Here is a 16377-nt window from a genome sequence, read left to right as displayed (position 1 = left end):
ATTATATGATGTTGGGGTCGAAGGGATCGTAAGCATCCTCTGGCCCCATCCCCTCATCCACTGGATTCTCAGATCCCCTAAATGATCACACGGTCCCTGCTTCCACCACACCATGCTGGGAACTGGAGAAGTGTCGTTCATAGGCAGCGCTCGTTGTTGGAAAGCGACGGAGCCCCAGCCTGCCTTCCGCCCCGACTCCCGCAGCCGTCGCTCTCTCAGGGCCCACAGTAACGCCGGTGCCCTTCCCCCCGGCAGGCATCCAGGTGCCTGGGAGTGACTGTCTTCTCCAGCTCAAGCGTTTTCCAACACAGGAGAAAATTTCAACCTCCTTGATTTGGTGGGAACCCACTCTTTTATTAGTCATTTTTATACGACCTCTAGAAATACGACATGAAATCATTTAAAAATGCACTTGAATTTTTATGTTTTACACATTTTCAGGAAAAACACCCCTTTACTGAATATCAAAATAGAATAGGAAGTTCCTAATTATATACCTTTATTCTTTGTCAAAAATATTATCAGTACTTTGGGTACTGTGAGAGCTATGGTGGGGTGGGGGCAGTGGGCAGGTGGGGAAGCCTCAACAGACGGCAGCAGTGGCTGCGAAAGACGTTTGGTTTTTGCGTGCAACCCTAACGCCCCCTCTCCAGGCCTGGAGCCCCGGGTTCCACACAGGGTAGACCTCTAACATTTTTATTGATAACATCTGGAGGGGATAACATCCAACTGACACAAATCCAAGTAGAAAAAGGCAACATGACTGTGATAGAGTGAAGAAGGGGAAGTAACATGACATTTCCCTGGAGCCTCATGGAACTAAAGACCACCAGGGTTATGACCAATTTATATGTTTATGAAAGACCGTCCCCTGTTATCTGTGTATCTCGATAAAGCTTCAAGCATTAAAAAGGCACGTTGGAAGGAAGCTGCATTCCTATCAGTACTCTCAGGGAGAAGATCCTGGGCATACATTCTACTTATAGGTGTGTTGATGTCTGATTAAACAAAGTGTATCCCCTGGCGATGCCACTTTGCTTGATTTTCTCATTCATTTTCTTTGGGGGGTTCACTTTTCTGAATCAACCACACTTCATTATTTCTATCAAGCAAGTTGAAAGGGCTGTTGTAGCCTGCAGTGTAGTAAACCTTTTCATCGAAAACTTTTCCTTCTTCCCTCAAAATGCTTGCTAACGTCAAAAGTTGTTCTTGATTCTTTTGGGCACTAGAGAATCCATCGAAAGACCTACAAAGGAGAACGTAAATAACCATGAATGATTTTAGTACGGATGCCAATGTCAGTCTGAAAAGAAAAGCTGGAGCGGATACAGCGAACCTGCGTGAAGCGCAGTTTCAGAGCTCCGCCTGCCCTGCCCCGAGCCTGCCCTGCCCCTGAGCCGAGAGCTGCTTTCCTCTGGTTCCCAGTCTCAGTGGGACCGCAATGCACCATCTGTTGGCAGGTAGATTTAGAATTTACACCATCTCATCCTCTAATTCTGTGCTTCTCAGGCTTTAATGTGCCTACGAATCTTGCTAACATGAGGTTCAGGAACTCAGGGCAGGGCCTGAAAGGCTGTATGTCTAACAAGCTCTCAGTAATGCCGGGGCTACTGGTCAGAGAACCACACCGAAACATACTTAGCAACCTCCCTTCCAGACTTTTGATTTTCTATCGAACACTTTCCCTTTCTTCCTCTCCTTGGGCAAAGGATAGGCACTGATTTATGGATGAAAATAATACAGCTGTGACCCTATGAATTTACAGTCTAAGGCAAGAGACAAGCATCTTGGCAGCTCGCTCTCTATAACCGGAGAAGAGATTTATCAGAGACAGGACCAACGTGAATAGGAAGGCTGAGGGTAAGATTAACTCAGGATCAGGGGTGTGATCTGAGTCAGGTGTGGAATGGAGGATGTTTTTGCTGGGTAGAGGAAGGGGAGGAATAAGAAAAGGAGCAGAAGTCCAAAACGGCAAAGCATTTTCATAGTCAGGTACTAAGTGAGCTCAGGAAGGGAGTCAGAGGCAGAAGGAGAACCTTGTATAGCACCATCCTAAGACCTTTGGGGGATTATTCTCTAAATATTTCAAAGAGATGTTGAAAAGAAAAGTAAGTTGGTCAGATCTCAGTGAGATACATGGGAGGTTTGGACATGGGAAGAAAAGAGAGTCAAAAGATTTAAATTAACCATGATTGGTGTGGCTCAGTGGGTTGGGCGTCATCCCACAAATCAAAAGGTCGCCCCTTCAATTCCCAGTCAGGGCTCATGACTGGGTTTTGGGCCAGGTCCCTGGTTGGGGGCATGCGAGAGGCAGCCAATTAATGTTCCTCTGCCTCTATTTTTCCTTCTCTTCCTCTATCTCTAAAAATAAATAAATAAAACCTTTTAAAAAAGATTTGAAAGTGTGGAAAAAGAATAACATTTTTTAAAGATTTTATTTATTTATTATTAGAGAGGGGAAGGGAGGGTGAAAGAGGAAACATTAATGTGTGGTTGCCTCTTGAGCGCCCCCTACTGGGGAACCTGGGCCGCAACTCAGGCTTGTGCCCTGAGTGGAAAGTGAACTGGCAACCCTTTGCTTTGCAGGCCAACACTCAATGAATCCACTGAGCCACACCAGCCAGGGCAAGAATAAAATTTTTAAGCATAAATTTTAAAGTATAGAAACAAAAATATCCTTAGAGTAAATCATGACAGGACATAGGCTTAGCTGAGTTGCTGACATGTAAATATGAGGAATTTGATTTTGAAGGTTAAGAATAGGAAACACAGAGAACCAAATATGTTCCTAATATGCCTTCTTTAGCATAAGTTTCTTTATCAAGAAAGGATCAGTCCTACCCTTCTTCAGATAAAGATATAAGCTCTCAAGGGCACAGACCAAACCATGTCTATTTTACTCAACAATGTCTGTCAAGCACCGAACATCGTTCCTCACATGTAGTCTCATTAAAATCCTTGTTGAATAAGTGTAGGACCAGTTCTGCAATTTTCAGCATGTTGACTGAGAATAATTCTGAAGTAGATGTTAAGAAATACTTTGCCTCCTAAATTTATTATTTATTTCCTTAATAATAGCCAACTCTTGGTATGTTCTGCCAAAAGGGAATTTGTCTTCAGATCCTACTCCTTCCTTGAAATCATATCTTGAAGCCCCTAATTAGAAATCACCTTCTGTTCTGTGAATACATATTGTTCTACAATGATCTATCCGTACTTGCTCCAGTACACAAACATACTGAGCCTCCCCACACACACCTGCCTTGCTTGGAGCTGAAGGGTATGGACAGAGTAATATGCTGCTGCATTCTTGAGGAAGTTACTGGCTATAAATAGGTCATTATAATTTAGAATAACAGAAGGACAGAGTGGCTATTAGAGGTCATTATAATTTAGAATAACAGAAGGACAGAGTGGCTAGCTGACTGGAGAAGGCTTGGAAGTTATCACAGACGAGGTGCCCTTCTAAGTCCTAGAGGATGAAAGTGGACGCTCCAGAAAGAAGAGAAAGCTAGCACTAGTAGTATTATCATGTTCATGTTCTAATTATTTTATGTATATTAACTCATTTAATCATGGCAACCCTATGAAATAGGTAGGCACTGTGATTATACACATTTTCCAAACGTGGAGACTTCGGCAAGGAAAGCCTAGTAGCTCGCCTGACGCCAGAGGTAAAGAGACGTTCAAGAACGTGGCCTGCTCAGTGAACGTGAAGAGTGTGAGAGTCAGTGCAGCACGGCTAGTGGGGGAGACAGGGTCAGGTCGGGCCACGTTATAAAAGGCGTTGTATATGATGTGAATGAACACCCCGAACTTCACACTGAAGCAAGAAGAAACTGGCAAGTCGGGGGTTTTGTTGCTGTTGTACAAAAAGCACAGTTCCAGTACAGAGCAAGAGAGGAGGAGACTGGTGGGCAGAGAGGAGCTGGGAGGCTACTGAAGGGGCATAGTCAAGATATGAGATCAATAGACACGTGAGTATCTGCCATGTCAGGCACTGAGCCCAGCCCTGGGGTAGACAAAGATGACTTAGGTACGTACGGTCCCCATATGAGGAAGAGCTGAGGAGGTAATGTGGAGGGAAGGGAACAGAATCATGACCATTTCCAGGCCATGGGCTAGATCTGGAGACCTGCTGTCAGGGAAGAGTGTGCTGACAATGGCCTTGGAGGTCCTCAGCAGGGTGTCTGATAAGCCGATGAAGCCCTTTACTGAGACAGGCGCTCTAACATCACTGCCCATGTAAATTGGGCATGGGGGAGAGACTTGTTTTTAGAGCTGTTGTGTTTGATCCCCACCCCTACCCCGCATGGAAATGCCCAAGAAGTGGGGAAATCGGTCAGGAGACACTAAATTTGAGAGTCATTAGACACAGATATGTGAAGCTTTGTGAACAGATCACCCAGAGCAAGCCTGCTGTGACATGAGGGTCAATAACAGGCATCTTCCCTGGCTGGTGTGGCTCAGTGGATTGAGTGCTGACTCGTGAATCAAAGGGTCACCGGTCCAATTCCCAGTCAGGACACATGCCTGGGTTGTGGGCCTGGACCCCAGTAGGAGGAGCTCAAGAAGCAGCCACACATCGATCTTTCTCTCCCTCTCTTTCTCCCTCCCTTCCCCTCTCTAAAAATAGATAAAATCTTTAAAAAATATTCTTTTAAAAATTATAAAAAATAACAGGCATCGGCAGTGATTCTCGGGGTGAGGAGTCGGGAAGGAGGAAAGGAATGACAAGAGGGAGATGCTTAGAGTTACAGGCTGGACAATATCAGATTGGGAACAGACTGGTCAACACACAAAGACCGCAGGGGTCCCCGGGAAGGAACTGTTACATAACAAAAGCAAGTGCGCTGTGGATGGTGGCGAGAGCAATTCTGCGGAGGTGGTGGGGCTGTCCCAGGCTGTGGTGGTGTGAGGAGCATGGAGGAGGCGAGCGAGCAGACAGACGGATCCCTTTGACAGGCTGGTGGTGATGGGCGGGGGAGAGAGGGGTAATCAAGGGAATCCAATATGAGACTGTTATTATCAGGTACTGTGTGTGTTTTCAATTTCAACAGAGAATTTAGTATCAGGAATCAGGGGGACAGGTATTAGAAGTCTGAAAAGGTGAAAAGAAAACAGCAATAACCTCAGGAAGCAGCAGCCCTCCCTTAGGCCGGTGACAAAAGGGAAGAGTTGGGGTTATCAGAACCTAGAAGCTGGAAGTCAAGGTATTTTTGTTCAGGCTTAACTAGATGGCAGGTAAGGGCAGTCTTATGCTTTGGTGGAGAATAGTTTGCATTGTGTCTGATTTGTGGAAGACATGCAACAGATTCTGCATTAAATACATTGATTCTATCTTGCAACAGACCCTGGGTAACATATGCAACTAAGCCTGTAGGAAAACGACACAAAAATGCATTAGACCTGTTTTTATGGAAGAACGAAAAGTCTACTGGAATTGCATAGGAGCTAAACAGCGAGTGCAGGCCAGTGAAACCAGCAGTGAGCAGGGCTATAAATTATCTACCACTTACCGTACAAACACAGTCATTTCGGCTCTGTCTTCAATGAAGACATCTGACTCTGAAGGCCTGGGCGGATCAGATTGCTGCTCAGAGGGGACATACAGGGAAATGGTAACGGTAGACTCGCTAAAAGGACCTGAACCCGGCTCCACGTAGCTCATCACTGGAGCCGTCATCTTTATTTTCATCTCTGTGCCATAAAAACATACATTTAAGTACAAAGGAGACCGCGGAAGCACACGTAGGGTATTCATCACTGCTTTTCAAACTTCACCGACTATTTTGTGATCTGTATTGCATGATTCACTTTATGCTATTGGCATAAACACGGGGAGGGGCAACGGAAGGTTTACAGTTTTGAGTACACAGAACGCAGAGTTTATTTCTGTATGACCATTTATTAAGTATTGTGTTATTTTCCATACGAACACCTGTGAACCAACCTTTGCCCCACCCTGTATTTACCTTTAAGATAGTTTTCATCTTTAAAAAATAAGGCCCAGATGACTCAATTATCCACTGCTAACATTAAACACTTAGTATTTTTGGCTACTAAATTCTAAAGTTCCAGGGACAGCAGGGAAGATTTGAGATCACATAGTCCAGTCCATTCACTCTTTTTACAACCCAGAAAAGGAAGCCAGAAACAGAAGTTACATCTTGAGACTCCAGATCCTGTGTTCTTTGTATCTATCTGCCTCCCACCCTCTCTCCCCCTACAAGTTACCAAATATTCTGGAACCACCACCATAAAGAGGTGTAAACACTAGTTACAGATGAACCCCTCCCCACCCCCCAATCCAGCGGCAACACAGTCAAGGGGAGCAGAGGCTGAAGAGCACCCCGCAATACTCCCCTCCTCTAGACACTGCCAAGGATCTTGGGAGGAATCCTTGTCTTCAAACATTAAATCTTTGTGGATCTGGTTATTTTTCTGAACTAAGGGATATTTCTTCAATAAGCTAAAATTCAAGAATAAGCCAGGGGCTCAACCATGAGATATATAATTACACAGTAAATTGCCTTTACCTTTCTCGTTTTTGCCTTGAATGTAGCTGTTCAGCCTGGTAAAACCAGTCTGGATGGCGGAGTCCCAGTCCATGGACTCAATGGAGGTGCTGACCCACTTGGCCGGTCCGTAGTGTCGGATCTCATAACTTCCGGGCTAAAGTGGAACAGAAAACTTGGGGGAGCCCTTCTAACAAGGCAGGACGCGACATGCAACAGCACGGTGCCTTGATTTTGGGTCCACATGGGACGTGCTGCCTAGAGGCTGCGCCCCACTGGGGTACGGCCCCAGGTTCTGGCTCCTTAGGGCCGGGCATGACCCTCCACCCCCAACCCCCGCGCCCCTGCGGCTTGTGGGCTTCTTGAGCCCTGGCCACAAGTGCCGGGCTGCGGGGCTGCGGGGCTGCGGCGCTGCGGAGTCGGGGCGGGGGACGTTGAGGGTGGGGCGGTGGGTGAGGAATCAGCCCAATCTTGTTAAGAAAAAGCATCTGTTACGGCCCTCGGCCCTGAGAGTCCCACCTCGTGTTCTGGGACAAGATGGATCACCCCCGCCCCCACCCCGATCCACCAAAGAAAAGTAACTGAGATGTGGCCAGTACCTTGGGGTCACTTCTAACCAACAGAATTTCCCCGTTTCCGCAGGAATGGAGCTAGGGGCTCAGGCCATTTTAAAATTGTATTTCTCCCTTAAATCTGCGGGAACCCCCGGCCTCACTACAAATCTGCCCGAAGAAGGCCTCCCCCGAGGCTGGCCCACACCCTTCGCGCCCGCCCGCGGAGGCTCCTACCTGGGCGTCTGCATCCCCCAGGGCCTTCCAGTCCGGGGTCTCCACCACCTGGGCCTCCGCGTCCTCGGCTGGCCCAGGCTCGGGCTCTAGCACCTCGGCCATGGGCAGCACCAGCGATCCAGGCAAGACCGTAGCGAGCGACCCCAGGAAAGTCGCACCGGGGCCACTGGAGGCCGCCCTGCCTGCGTGTGCGCCGTGCGGGCCGCTAAGGTCCCGAGTCCCCGCCCCGGTGCTGCCCAGTGCCGACCAGCGGCCCCGCGGACGCGCGTCCCGCTTCCCCGCAGTGCGGAAGTACGCTGGACACTGCCCAGGCCTGGGCGGGTGAGGGCCTGTGACCCCTGAGGGACCCCGATTCCAACCCCGGGCAGCTGGAGCCGGGGCCGCGCCCCCTGCCGGGTCCCCTCCGTAGGGCGGAGGGAGGGAGACTGGGTTGCAGAGACCGCTTGAGTTCGGATGTCTTCGGCGGTCCCTCCCACCCCCGCCCTTGTGCCCTTGTTTTTGGGGCAGAGGTGTCGGCTGTGGGAGCCAGGGTGGGCGGGGCAGCAGGGTGGAGCAGCTGGCTGGCGCGGTTTCTGGTGCAACCGGTTCGGGAACCTCTCCGGCGGCCCAGCCCGCGCTTGGAGCCCTTTCTGCTGACGGGTCTACTCCCGGGAGGGGGTGAGCTTGGGCCTGCGCCTCGTGGGTGCACCCAATGAAGGGCAGAAAGGAGGCTCCTCTCCCACTGGGAGGGTGGGCACGCAATGGCGACCCTGAACTTGGTAGGCTCTCCTTGCTGCCACCCCTGTGGTCCCAGGGCTCCGAGCAAGGGTTGGATGCAGGGCCCAGTCAGGACTGAGTAGCTTTACACCTAGAAGGTGGCCTAGTGCCTCTCCCGGGAGGAGTTGGATGGACCACAGTCACGCTTGGAGAGCATCTTAAACTGTCCTCTTTCTTGACCTCCCCTCCCCCAATAACCCCCCAACCTGTGAGTCATTCCACCAGGTCTAACAGGCCGAGGGGAGGGGAGTAGTAGAAGGGGAAGGGAGAGGGTTGAGAGGACGGAGAGAGAGGGGACATGGGCTAGACCGTAGGGCTTTTTAAATTTCTTGGCTAGATTTATTTTTTATTTTTTGTGAAAGATTTGTTGAGATATAATTCACTTACCATATAGTTCACCCATTTAATGTGCACCACTCAATGGGGTTTAGTATACTCATGGCTGCGCAACAATCACCACAATCAACTTTTAGAACATTGGCATCACCCCCCAACTCCCCAGCCCTCAGCCCTGAGCAACTGATCTGCCCTGTATCTCTGGACATTTCGCATAAATGAAATCAGTGTCTTAATCATCAGCACTGCTGTAACAAAGCACCACAAACTAGTAGCTTATGAACAAGCAAGATGTATCTCTCACAGTTCTGAAGGCTGGGAGTCCCAGAGCAGGGTGCCAGCAAAGTCAGGTGAGAGCCCTCCCTCCTTACATGGAAGGAAGAGCAAGGGAGCTTTCTCTGGTCTCTTTTATAAGGGCACAGATCCCATTCATGAGGAGGCTTCACTCATGACCGACTCATCCCCGAAAGGCCCCACCTCTTAATACCATCAGAGTGGACATTAGGTTTCCAACATATAGTTTGGGGGGCAGCCCATAGCATGCAGCATGTGGTCCTTTATTACTCGCATCTTTTGCTCAGCAAAACATTTCACGTTTCACCCATGTTGTAGCATATATTAGTATTTCATTCCTTTTTATGGCTAAAAAATATCCTGTCGGATAAATATTTTATTTATCCATTCGTCAGTGGTTGGACATTTGAGTTGTTTCAGACTTTTGGCTACACTGAATAATGCTGCTGTAAACATTCAAGTACAGGTTTCTGAATGGACACGTGTTTTCATTTCTCCTGGATAAATACCCAGGAGTGGAATTGCTAGGTCAAATGGTAACTCAGTCTTTACCTGTTTGAAGAACTGCCAGACTGTTTTTTAAAGTGACGGTACCATTTTACATTTTCAGGAGCAGCATGTGAGCATTGTGCCCAGTGCTTTTTTTTTTAAGCTGTAATTCACGTAACATAAAAGTCCCCTTTCTCAAGAGTTCAGTTCAGTAGTTTTCAGTATAGTCCCTATAGGTTGCACAACTCCCCATCTGTGACCCATCTGAGACCCTCGTAATTGCTAATCTACTTTCTATTTCTGTCGATTTGCCTATTCTGGGCGTTTCATATAAGTGGCATCACATAACGTGGGATCTTTTGTGGCTGGTTTTTTGCACTTAGCATAATTCAAGAGGCATCCATGTGGCGGCACGGATCAGCATGCGCTTCATTCCTTTCTATTGCTGAATAATATTCCATTGTATGGTCCTAGTACTTTTTAAGCATTTGACGTTCTCTCTTTTCCTTCCCCTTCCTTGCCCAAACAAGTGTGCAGTGGCCTGCAGACACATGACACGTTCTAGTGTTTGTATCAAATCTATTATTATGCAGAGCTAACTTTGAATTATTTAGTGAAGGATAAATAATGAATTTTGATATTTTAAAAAAGTCACTTGTTATTTTAGCTTAAGTAACAGATATGATCCATTGTTTAGTTGACTGCAAAATTAAAAATATAATGTTACTTCACAGTGTTTTTTAAGAGGAAAAGGAAATAATCCACATTTCTGTTTAAGAAATCTATTTTTCTTTTCATTTGCAGATTGCATTGTACAGTTATCAATGGCTTTTGGGGGCATTTTAGTTATAGAAAACCTGAGGCTAAATTTGATGGCATTCATTTTACAAGGTGTGGAATATATAATAAATGAAGACAGTAACAGGTGACTCAGCTGAACTATCTACAATACAAGGTGATAATTAGTCATATATATGAACAGAAAGAAGGAAAGAAAAGGATTTATTTCAAAATAATAGGATTTGCATTAGAACAAATTTAATGAAATTTAGAAGGCTCAAGATTTATACCCATATGCCAAGACAATCTGGCTAGTTTTCTTGTTGATTGTGGTAAAATTGTCCTTTCTTTTGGCTCCTATTTAATCAGTGTTTACATGACGCTGTGAAGAAGACAGTTTGTTTAAGCTCTGTGGCACAGCTGGTGGTGCGGTGCGGCGCTTTAATGGCCGGCCAGCCGGGGAGAAGAGCCCTGGAGAGTCAGTCCAGCAGTGGTAGCTGCCGCTGATGTTCCTTATTTGTAGCGGCTGTGTTCTGTTACACCACCACGAGCATTAAATTAGTGACTACTGAACCCTTGCTTCTAGAAGAATTACAGAATTAGGTTCTAGCGAGCCTGTCAGCATTTTGATCTACTGATTCATACATGAGCTTGTGTTATGTGTGTTATTGTATAAAGATCCCTTATTTAATATACATTGTTAAATCATTAACACTGAATGCACAACCAACAACACTATAACTCATGTCTTAATAAAGCTTCTCTAACACACATCACTTCTCCAAAAGGCACATCACAGCCTTCCTGCACTTAGGCACACTAGACAGCACATCAGCACTATGCCTGGGGACATTTTAAATAATAAAATCACCAACAAAAAGCCCAACAATGCCAAAAACATGACACTAAGTAGACTGAGAAAAGGACACTTTTTTTTTATTGTATGAGAGCTGTCCAAAAAATTCATTTAGTTTTTTCCATAAGATGGCTTCAGTAGCACTTAGTCGTCTTTACGTCCATTCAAAACAATTTTGTTAGATTGTATTGTGACAGCTGCCATATCAGCATGCATTTAAAAAACAAACTGATCCAAACTGATCAAACTTGGTGAATACCTGTGTAGCCATTTTAATATTGAAGATGGAAGAAAATACTCAACATTTTTGGCATATTATGCTTTATTACTTCAAGAAAGGTAGAAATGCAACTGAAACACATACACACAAGATTTGTGCAGTATATATAGAAGTTTCTGTGACTAATCAAACATGTCAAAGGTGGTTTGTGAAATTTCATGCTGGAGATTTCTCGCTGGATGATGCTCCCCAGTCGGGCAGACCAGTTGAAGTCAATAGTGATCAAATCAAGACATCAATTGAGAACAATCAATGTTATACCATGCAGGATATAGCTGACATACTGAAAATATTCAAATCAATGAAGTTATTGGTGAAAGTAAAAAATGTGTCTTATTTTATGGAAAAAGCCATATGGACTTTTTGGCCAACCCAATAGAAGGCAGAGCTTCACTTTGCTTAACCACAGCTGGGAATATGTGCACCCAGTGGCTCAAATTTTTCAGTGCTTTTCACCTGCGCTTGTCCACTAGCGATCGAGAAGGCTCTGTGAGGATTGCTTTTGGAATGACAATTACATACATGCAAGTTGGTGAATTTGCAAATACAGAATCTATGGACAGTGAGGATTGGCTGTCAGCATTGCCTACAGTAAGTTACATAAGTCACTTCAATCCATATTTCAGTGACCAAAGCAAGTCATAGGGTGTTGAGGGTGGCAAAGGGAAGCCACCATGCTGTGTTCTTAAAGAACCCAACTGAGGGAAGAACTCAAGTTGAACACTGATATTTTTAGTCTTTAATCAAGGCTATGTCTGTTGATTTTAGAGAGAGAGGGAGAAAGAGAGAGACATTGCTCAAGGATCCAACCACAGCCTAGGTGTATGTGCCCTGGCCAGGAATGGAACCTGCAACCATTCTGGTGCATGGGACGATGCTCTAACTAACTAAGCCACTGCGCCAAGCCTGAAACGCTGACCCTTAGAAACCTAACAACCATGCTGAGGGAAAGCTCAAGCAACTTCATGGAGAGCCCTGTGCAGGTTCCTAGCTGAGGTCCTGGCTGACAGCGGCATCAGCCACCACCCACGTGAGTGACCCAGGATTCAGATGGCTTCAGCACCCCGCCATCGAGTCACCTTTGGACATCCTCAATCTTTCCAGGCCGAGGCCCCAGGGGTCATGGAGCAGACACAAGCTATCCTCACAGAAGCCACAGAATCTGTGGTCATAGCAAAATGGTTATTATTTTTAACACCATTAACTTTGGGGTGATGAGTTTTTCAGGAATAATAACTGAAAGAGTGTCTTATATATATAGTGCTGTAGTAGGTGCTGGTGGATAACATTTGGTCCTGGTCTTCACATACTTTTCTACCATATCATTGTTTACTCTGGGGTCATTCTTGTACCCACAATGTAATTAACTATTTGGTCTTATTGCTACCACTATCTCAAATATGGTACCTGTAGAGTTGGTAACAACTTGGTATTCTAACAGGAAATATAATCTTTTCTTGGCCTGGCTTCTTCTTTAGTGTTGTTTTCTTTTTTACGTGAAAATTGTAACACTCATTCATTATTGAGACACAAAACAACTCAGGAAGCCCCCTTTATACTAAGCTGCATTTTGCTCAGTGCCTGACACATAATTGCTTGATAAATGTTGAATGAGTGCCAGTCAGAATTTATCAGACACACAGATGTGATTGAGTATTTTTTGGAGCACCTGTGAACCACATGGGCCACAAAAAATGAAGACACATTTATTGAATGTGGGGTTGAGGATAAGAAAACTAAGGTCTGATGGTGGGAATGTCTTTAAAAATTAAAAAATCAGTTCTAATCAATATAAGACTTGATATAACTTCTGAGACTGTGGAGAGTATTTATAAAAAAGGAGAGGCTATCCATATGATTTTAAAAGGTTCATGCTTTTGAAATAAAAGGAGACAGACAACCCAATACCCCACAATTAAACAGCTCAAATTCTCAAAATGCTCTAAAAAGAAACTAAATCCTTGATGCAGCTAAGAGGAAATGTTTCTAATATGCCACTTGATTAAGGACCATTTCCTAAAAACTTAGGGCAGCTAAGATGTTCCCTTAAGCTCTTGCGTATGGGGCTTTTGCTGTTACCATAAATTGTTGCATTATTTCTTGATTAGGATAAATTAAAGAAGTGGTAGGAAGCAGACTCAACTGCCTAATGACCTTTTTGGAATAGGGGTGGAACAATGTTTCGGTGCTCTGCCTTCTAATAAGAGGAGCCACGTGGCCCCAATCTGTGAACCAGTCAGTTCTCAGCCTACTTATGGGTCCTGCTCAATGTTCTTCTCAAGCCATGCTACACCTGAGTTTGTTTGAGTCTCATGTTCATGTCCCAGGAATGGGAGAGGTCAGTGGCAGATTAAGAACTGATGCCGAGATGGAGCAAGGTTAGCAGTAACGCCTGTGACATCTCATCTTCTAGATCAGTGCTTCTCAAGCTATCGGTAAGGGAGGACCTCCTCACTCTACAAAAAGTTCTAGTTCAACATAAACCAGCTTATGAGTCTCCTGTTCAAGGCTATCTGCAGCTCAGTATGTGTGTCTTAACTCACTAAGTCAACAATAGTTTAATTGCTCTGTATCACGCTCAGTGAGATGAGTCCACTGATGATGTGCATGATTTTGTAAAAATGTCAAATGTCTATGCAGTCCTTACATACTCACTGTCAGTTTCCCTAAGTGCCTGGTCTCGGGTTGGTAACAAATAGTCTGTGGGCCCGCACCATTTCATGTGCAATGCTCTGAAGAGCACTGACTGAGCTGCCCTTCCCAGTGCTCTGTCCTATGGAACTCGGGCCACGGTCTCATACCCGTTCTGCCTTGCAACACGTCTGGGGTGACTCTGGAGAGCTGGTTTATGTTTACGCTTAAGGAAGGTTATTTGCATATTATTTTATTCTATATTCATAAATTCATACAAATACAGATTTTACATTATTATAAATCCATACTTAAAAGTTATATAAATTTGTGTTTTAGTTTGGTTTTATTATTTAATGTTTAGGAATATGGAGAATTTTTCCAGGTTCATATTTATTGGACACATTGAATATTTCACGATGAGTTAACATTAGTTTCTCATCATGAGATAAGCATGAGAACTCAATGGATAAGGTACAGACAGTTTGCTTTATGAGAACCCATTCACATTGCCTTCATGGCTGGAGTTCTTGTAAACCTTCACAGGACAATCCAAGCCATGTCTATGTGACAGTACATAATGCGTTCTCCTTGTGAGAGTGTAAGAGTTACAATATTTTTTAATACCAATGACCTGGAATTGGGCATTAGTTCTGGGCCTACCATTGTTTCGTTCCTGCCAGAGACACAAATTTTGGAGCCTGTGCCCTTCAATGTACAAAGACGCCCCTCCCCCAGATCAGAAGAAGGTGCCTCCTTCGAAGTAGAAACCCATGTTTGAGTCTGGCTCTCCATTGCAACTCTGCTCCTTTCTGGTTTTGTGACCGTGGGTACGTGATTCAGCCTCACTGAATCTGTTTCTTCATTTGTACTAATGGATGGTATTCACCTCAAATTATTTTGAGGTTTTTGAGAGGTAATACCAAGTTATCTTTCAGCCCAGCGCCTTACATGTTATATCCTGAAAAATGGTAGTTATTAATACGGTCTTTTGTGAATCAAAACTCTGGACTACTTCATTAAGATCTGAAATCTGTTCTCTGAGCACACCTGGTCCCCGGCCATTGAACACACGTGTTATAGTCTTGCGCTTTCCACCTACAGGAGAAAGCTTATTGAGATCACTTGAGAACTTATGGTTATGGTGGCATTAGCAAAATGACAGGAAGGGAGGAGGGAAAGTGTGGCTAGAACCATGGGGCATGTGTAGGGAAAGGGAGAGAGAAATCAGTTCTTACTTCCCCTGGAAAAAAAATTCAGATTTCTCTTGTTTCTTTGCCTGAAGCTGGCTTGCGCTGGGCCAGGATGGGCTCCCTCCCAGGGACGGAGGACAGCGGTGGGCCCAAGGCATTTTGCCCTCGTGGGTCCTTTCCCCTGTAAACAAAACAAGACAAAACAAAAAATAACAACAAAAAAACCCCTAAAACAAAAATTATATTTAATGATGGTGTTCGTGTAAAGATGATTATAATCTTTGACCCCAAATGTTAATTTTTAAAATTCTGATTTTAAAAGAAATTAAGACATTTTCATGAGCCCCTATAAGCAATGTTAGCTCTGGGCATGGTGCCTGGTGTAGCTGATGGACGCTGGGCTCTAACCCCACTCTGAGCAATTTAGATGTTTTAGTTTCGCTACAAGAGAGGGGGAGCACACGATGTGTCCTATGGGATGATAAATACAGAAAGGGCCTAGCACTTACTGTGCCCTGAGGATAGACATGTGTTTTAACATTAGATCCTTCCAACAACCCTCTGAGGCAGGCCTTATTAATGCGATAAAGCTGTAAATAATGAATAATTTAGAACCAAGGAGATGCAGTGCTCAAAGTCATCCGGATGGAGAAGATGAATGCTAACATTGGTCCTTCAAAACGCTCAGCTGCATGTATTGTCTGAGGACTTCGGGGAATTGGAAGAGAGGATATGCTTTAGCTCTGCGTGGCAGGGCACTGCACTGTGCAGAGGCACGCCGTGGGGCCCAAGAGAGTGTTGATGCTCATACTACCCACTTCTATTCAGAAGGGTGAACAATAAATACCACCTGTGGGTTATCTGGAGTAATTTGAGAAGAGATTCAGTTCTTGATACAAACTTAATATTGCTTTTTAAAACAATCTGTGTGTGTGTGTATGTGTGTGGGTTTATACCTAAAATGCTTTTGCTGTATCCTATAACGTTTGAGAACTTGTTTTTTCTTTAATTTAGTTCAAAATATGTGAAAATTTCTCTTGAGAGTTCTTCTCTGACCCATGAGTTATTTAGAAATGTGCTATTCAAGCTCCAAGTATTTGGGGGGTTTTCTACCTATGTTTGTTACTGATTTTTGCTTTAATTCCACTGTGGTCTAACAGCATACATTGTATGCTTTCTGCTCTTTTAAATATATTTCAGTGTGTTTTATGGCCAACAGTGTGCTCCATCTTGTGAATGTTTCATATGAGTTTGAGGAGAGTGTATTTTCTGCTGTTGTTGGATGAAGTGGTCTATAGAAGCCCATCATATCCAGTTGATTGATGGTGTTATTGAATCCAGCTGTGTTCTTGCTGATTTTCTGCCTGTTAGATGTTTGTTTCTGAAAGAGGGGTATTGAAGTCTCCAACTAATAGTGCATTCATTAATTTTCCTTGGGATTCTATCAGTTTTTGCC

General features: G+C 44.7%; 1 protein-coding gene across 1 annotated transcript; it reads right to left on the bottom strand.

Moving 5' to 3' along the window:
* Positions 1-354: 354 nt before the first annotated feature.
* HEBP2 (heme binding protein 2) lies at positions 355-7667 on the bottom strand. The gene is made up of 4 exons (XM_054568954.1): positions 7307-7667; positions 6540-6675; positions 5520-5700; positions 355-1246 (listed from the first exon to the last, which is right to left on the bottom strand). The coding sequence occupies exons 1-4, from the start codon at positions 7406-7408 to the stop codon at positions 1048-1050; spliced, it is 618 nt and encodes a 205-aa protein (XP_054424929.1). The 5' UTR covers positions 7409-7667; the 3' UTR covers positions 355-1047.
* Between the last annotated feature and the right edge of the window lie 8710 nt (positions 7668-16377).

Source organism: Pteronotus mesoamericanus, unplaced genomic scaffold (genome assembly GCF_021234165.1).
Source record: "Pteronotus mesoamericanus isolate MK-2021 breed Mesoamerican mustached bat unplaced genomic scaffold, CSHL_Meso_final contig_20, whole genome shotgun sequence".
In the NCBI taxonomy this organism is placed as follows: Eukaryota; Metazoa; Chordata; class Mammalia; order Chiroptera; family Mormoopidae; genus Pteronotus; species Pteronotus mesoamericanus.
The sequence above is the reverse complement of the archived record's forward strand: the minus strand, read 5'-3'. Positions and strand labels throughout refer to the sequence as shown.

Excerpts from the sequence above, each read along its gene's own strand:
- HEBP2 (XM_054568954.1), bottom strand. The coding sequence starts at position 7,408 with ATGGCCGAGGTGCTAGAGCCCGAGCCTGGGCCAGCCGAGGACGCGGAG. Across the intron at positions 5,701-6,539 it reads TCAAGGCAAAAACGAGAAAG|AGATGAAAATAAAGATGACG; the intron begins GTAAAGGCAATT and ends TTTATGGCACAG. Across the intron at positions 1,247-5,519 it reads GAAATGACTGTGTTTGTACG|GTCTTTCGATGGATTCTCTA; the intron begins GTAAGTGGTAGA and ends TCTCCTTTGTAG.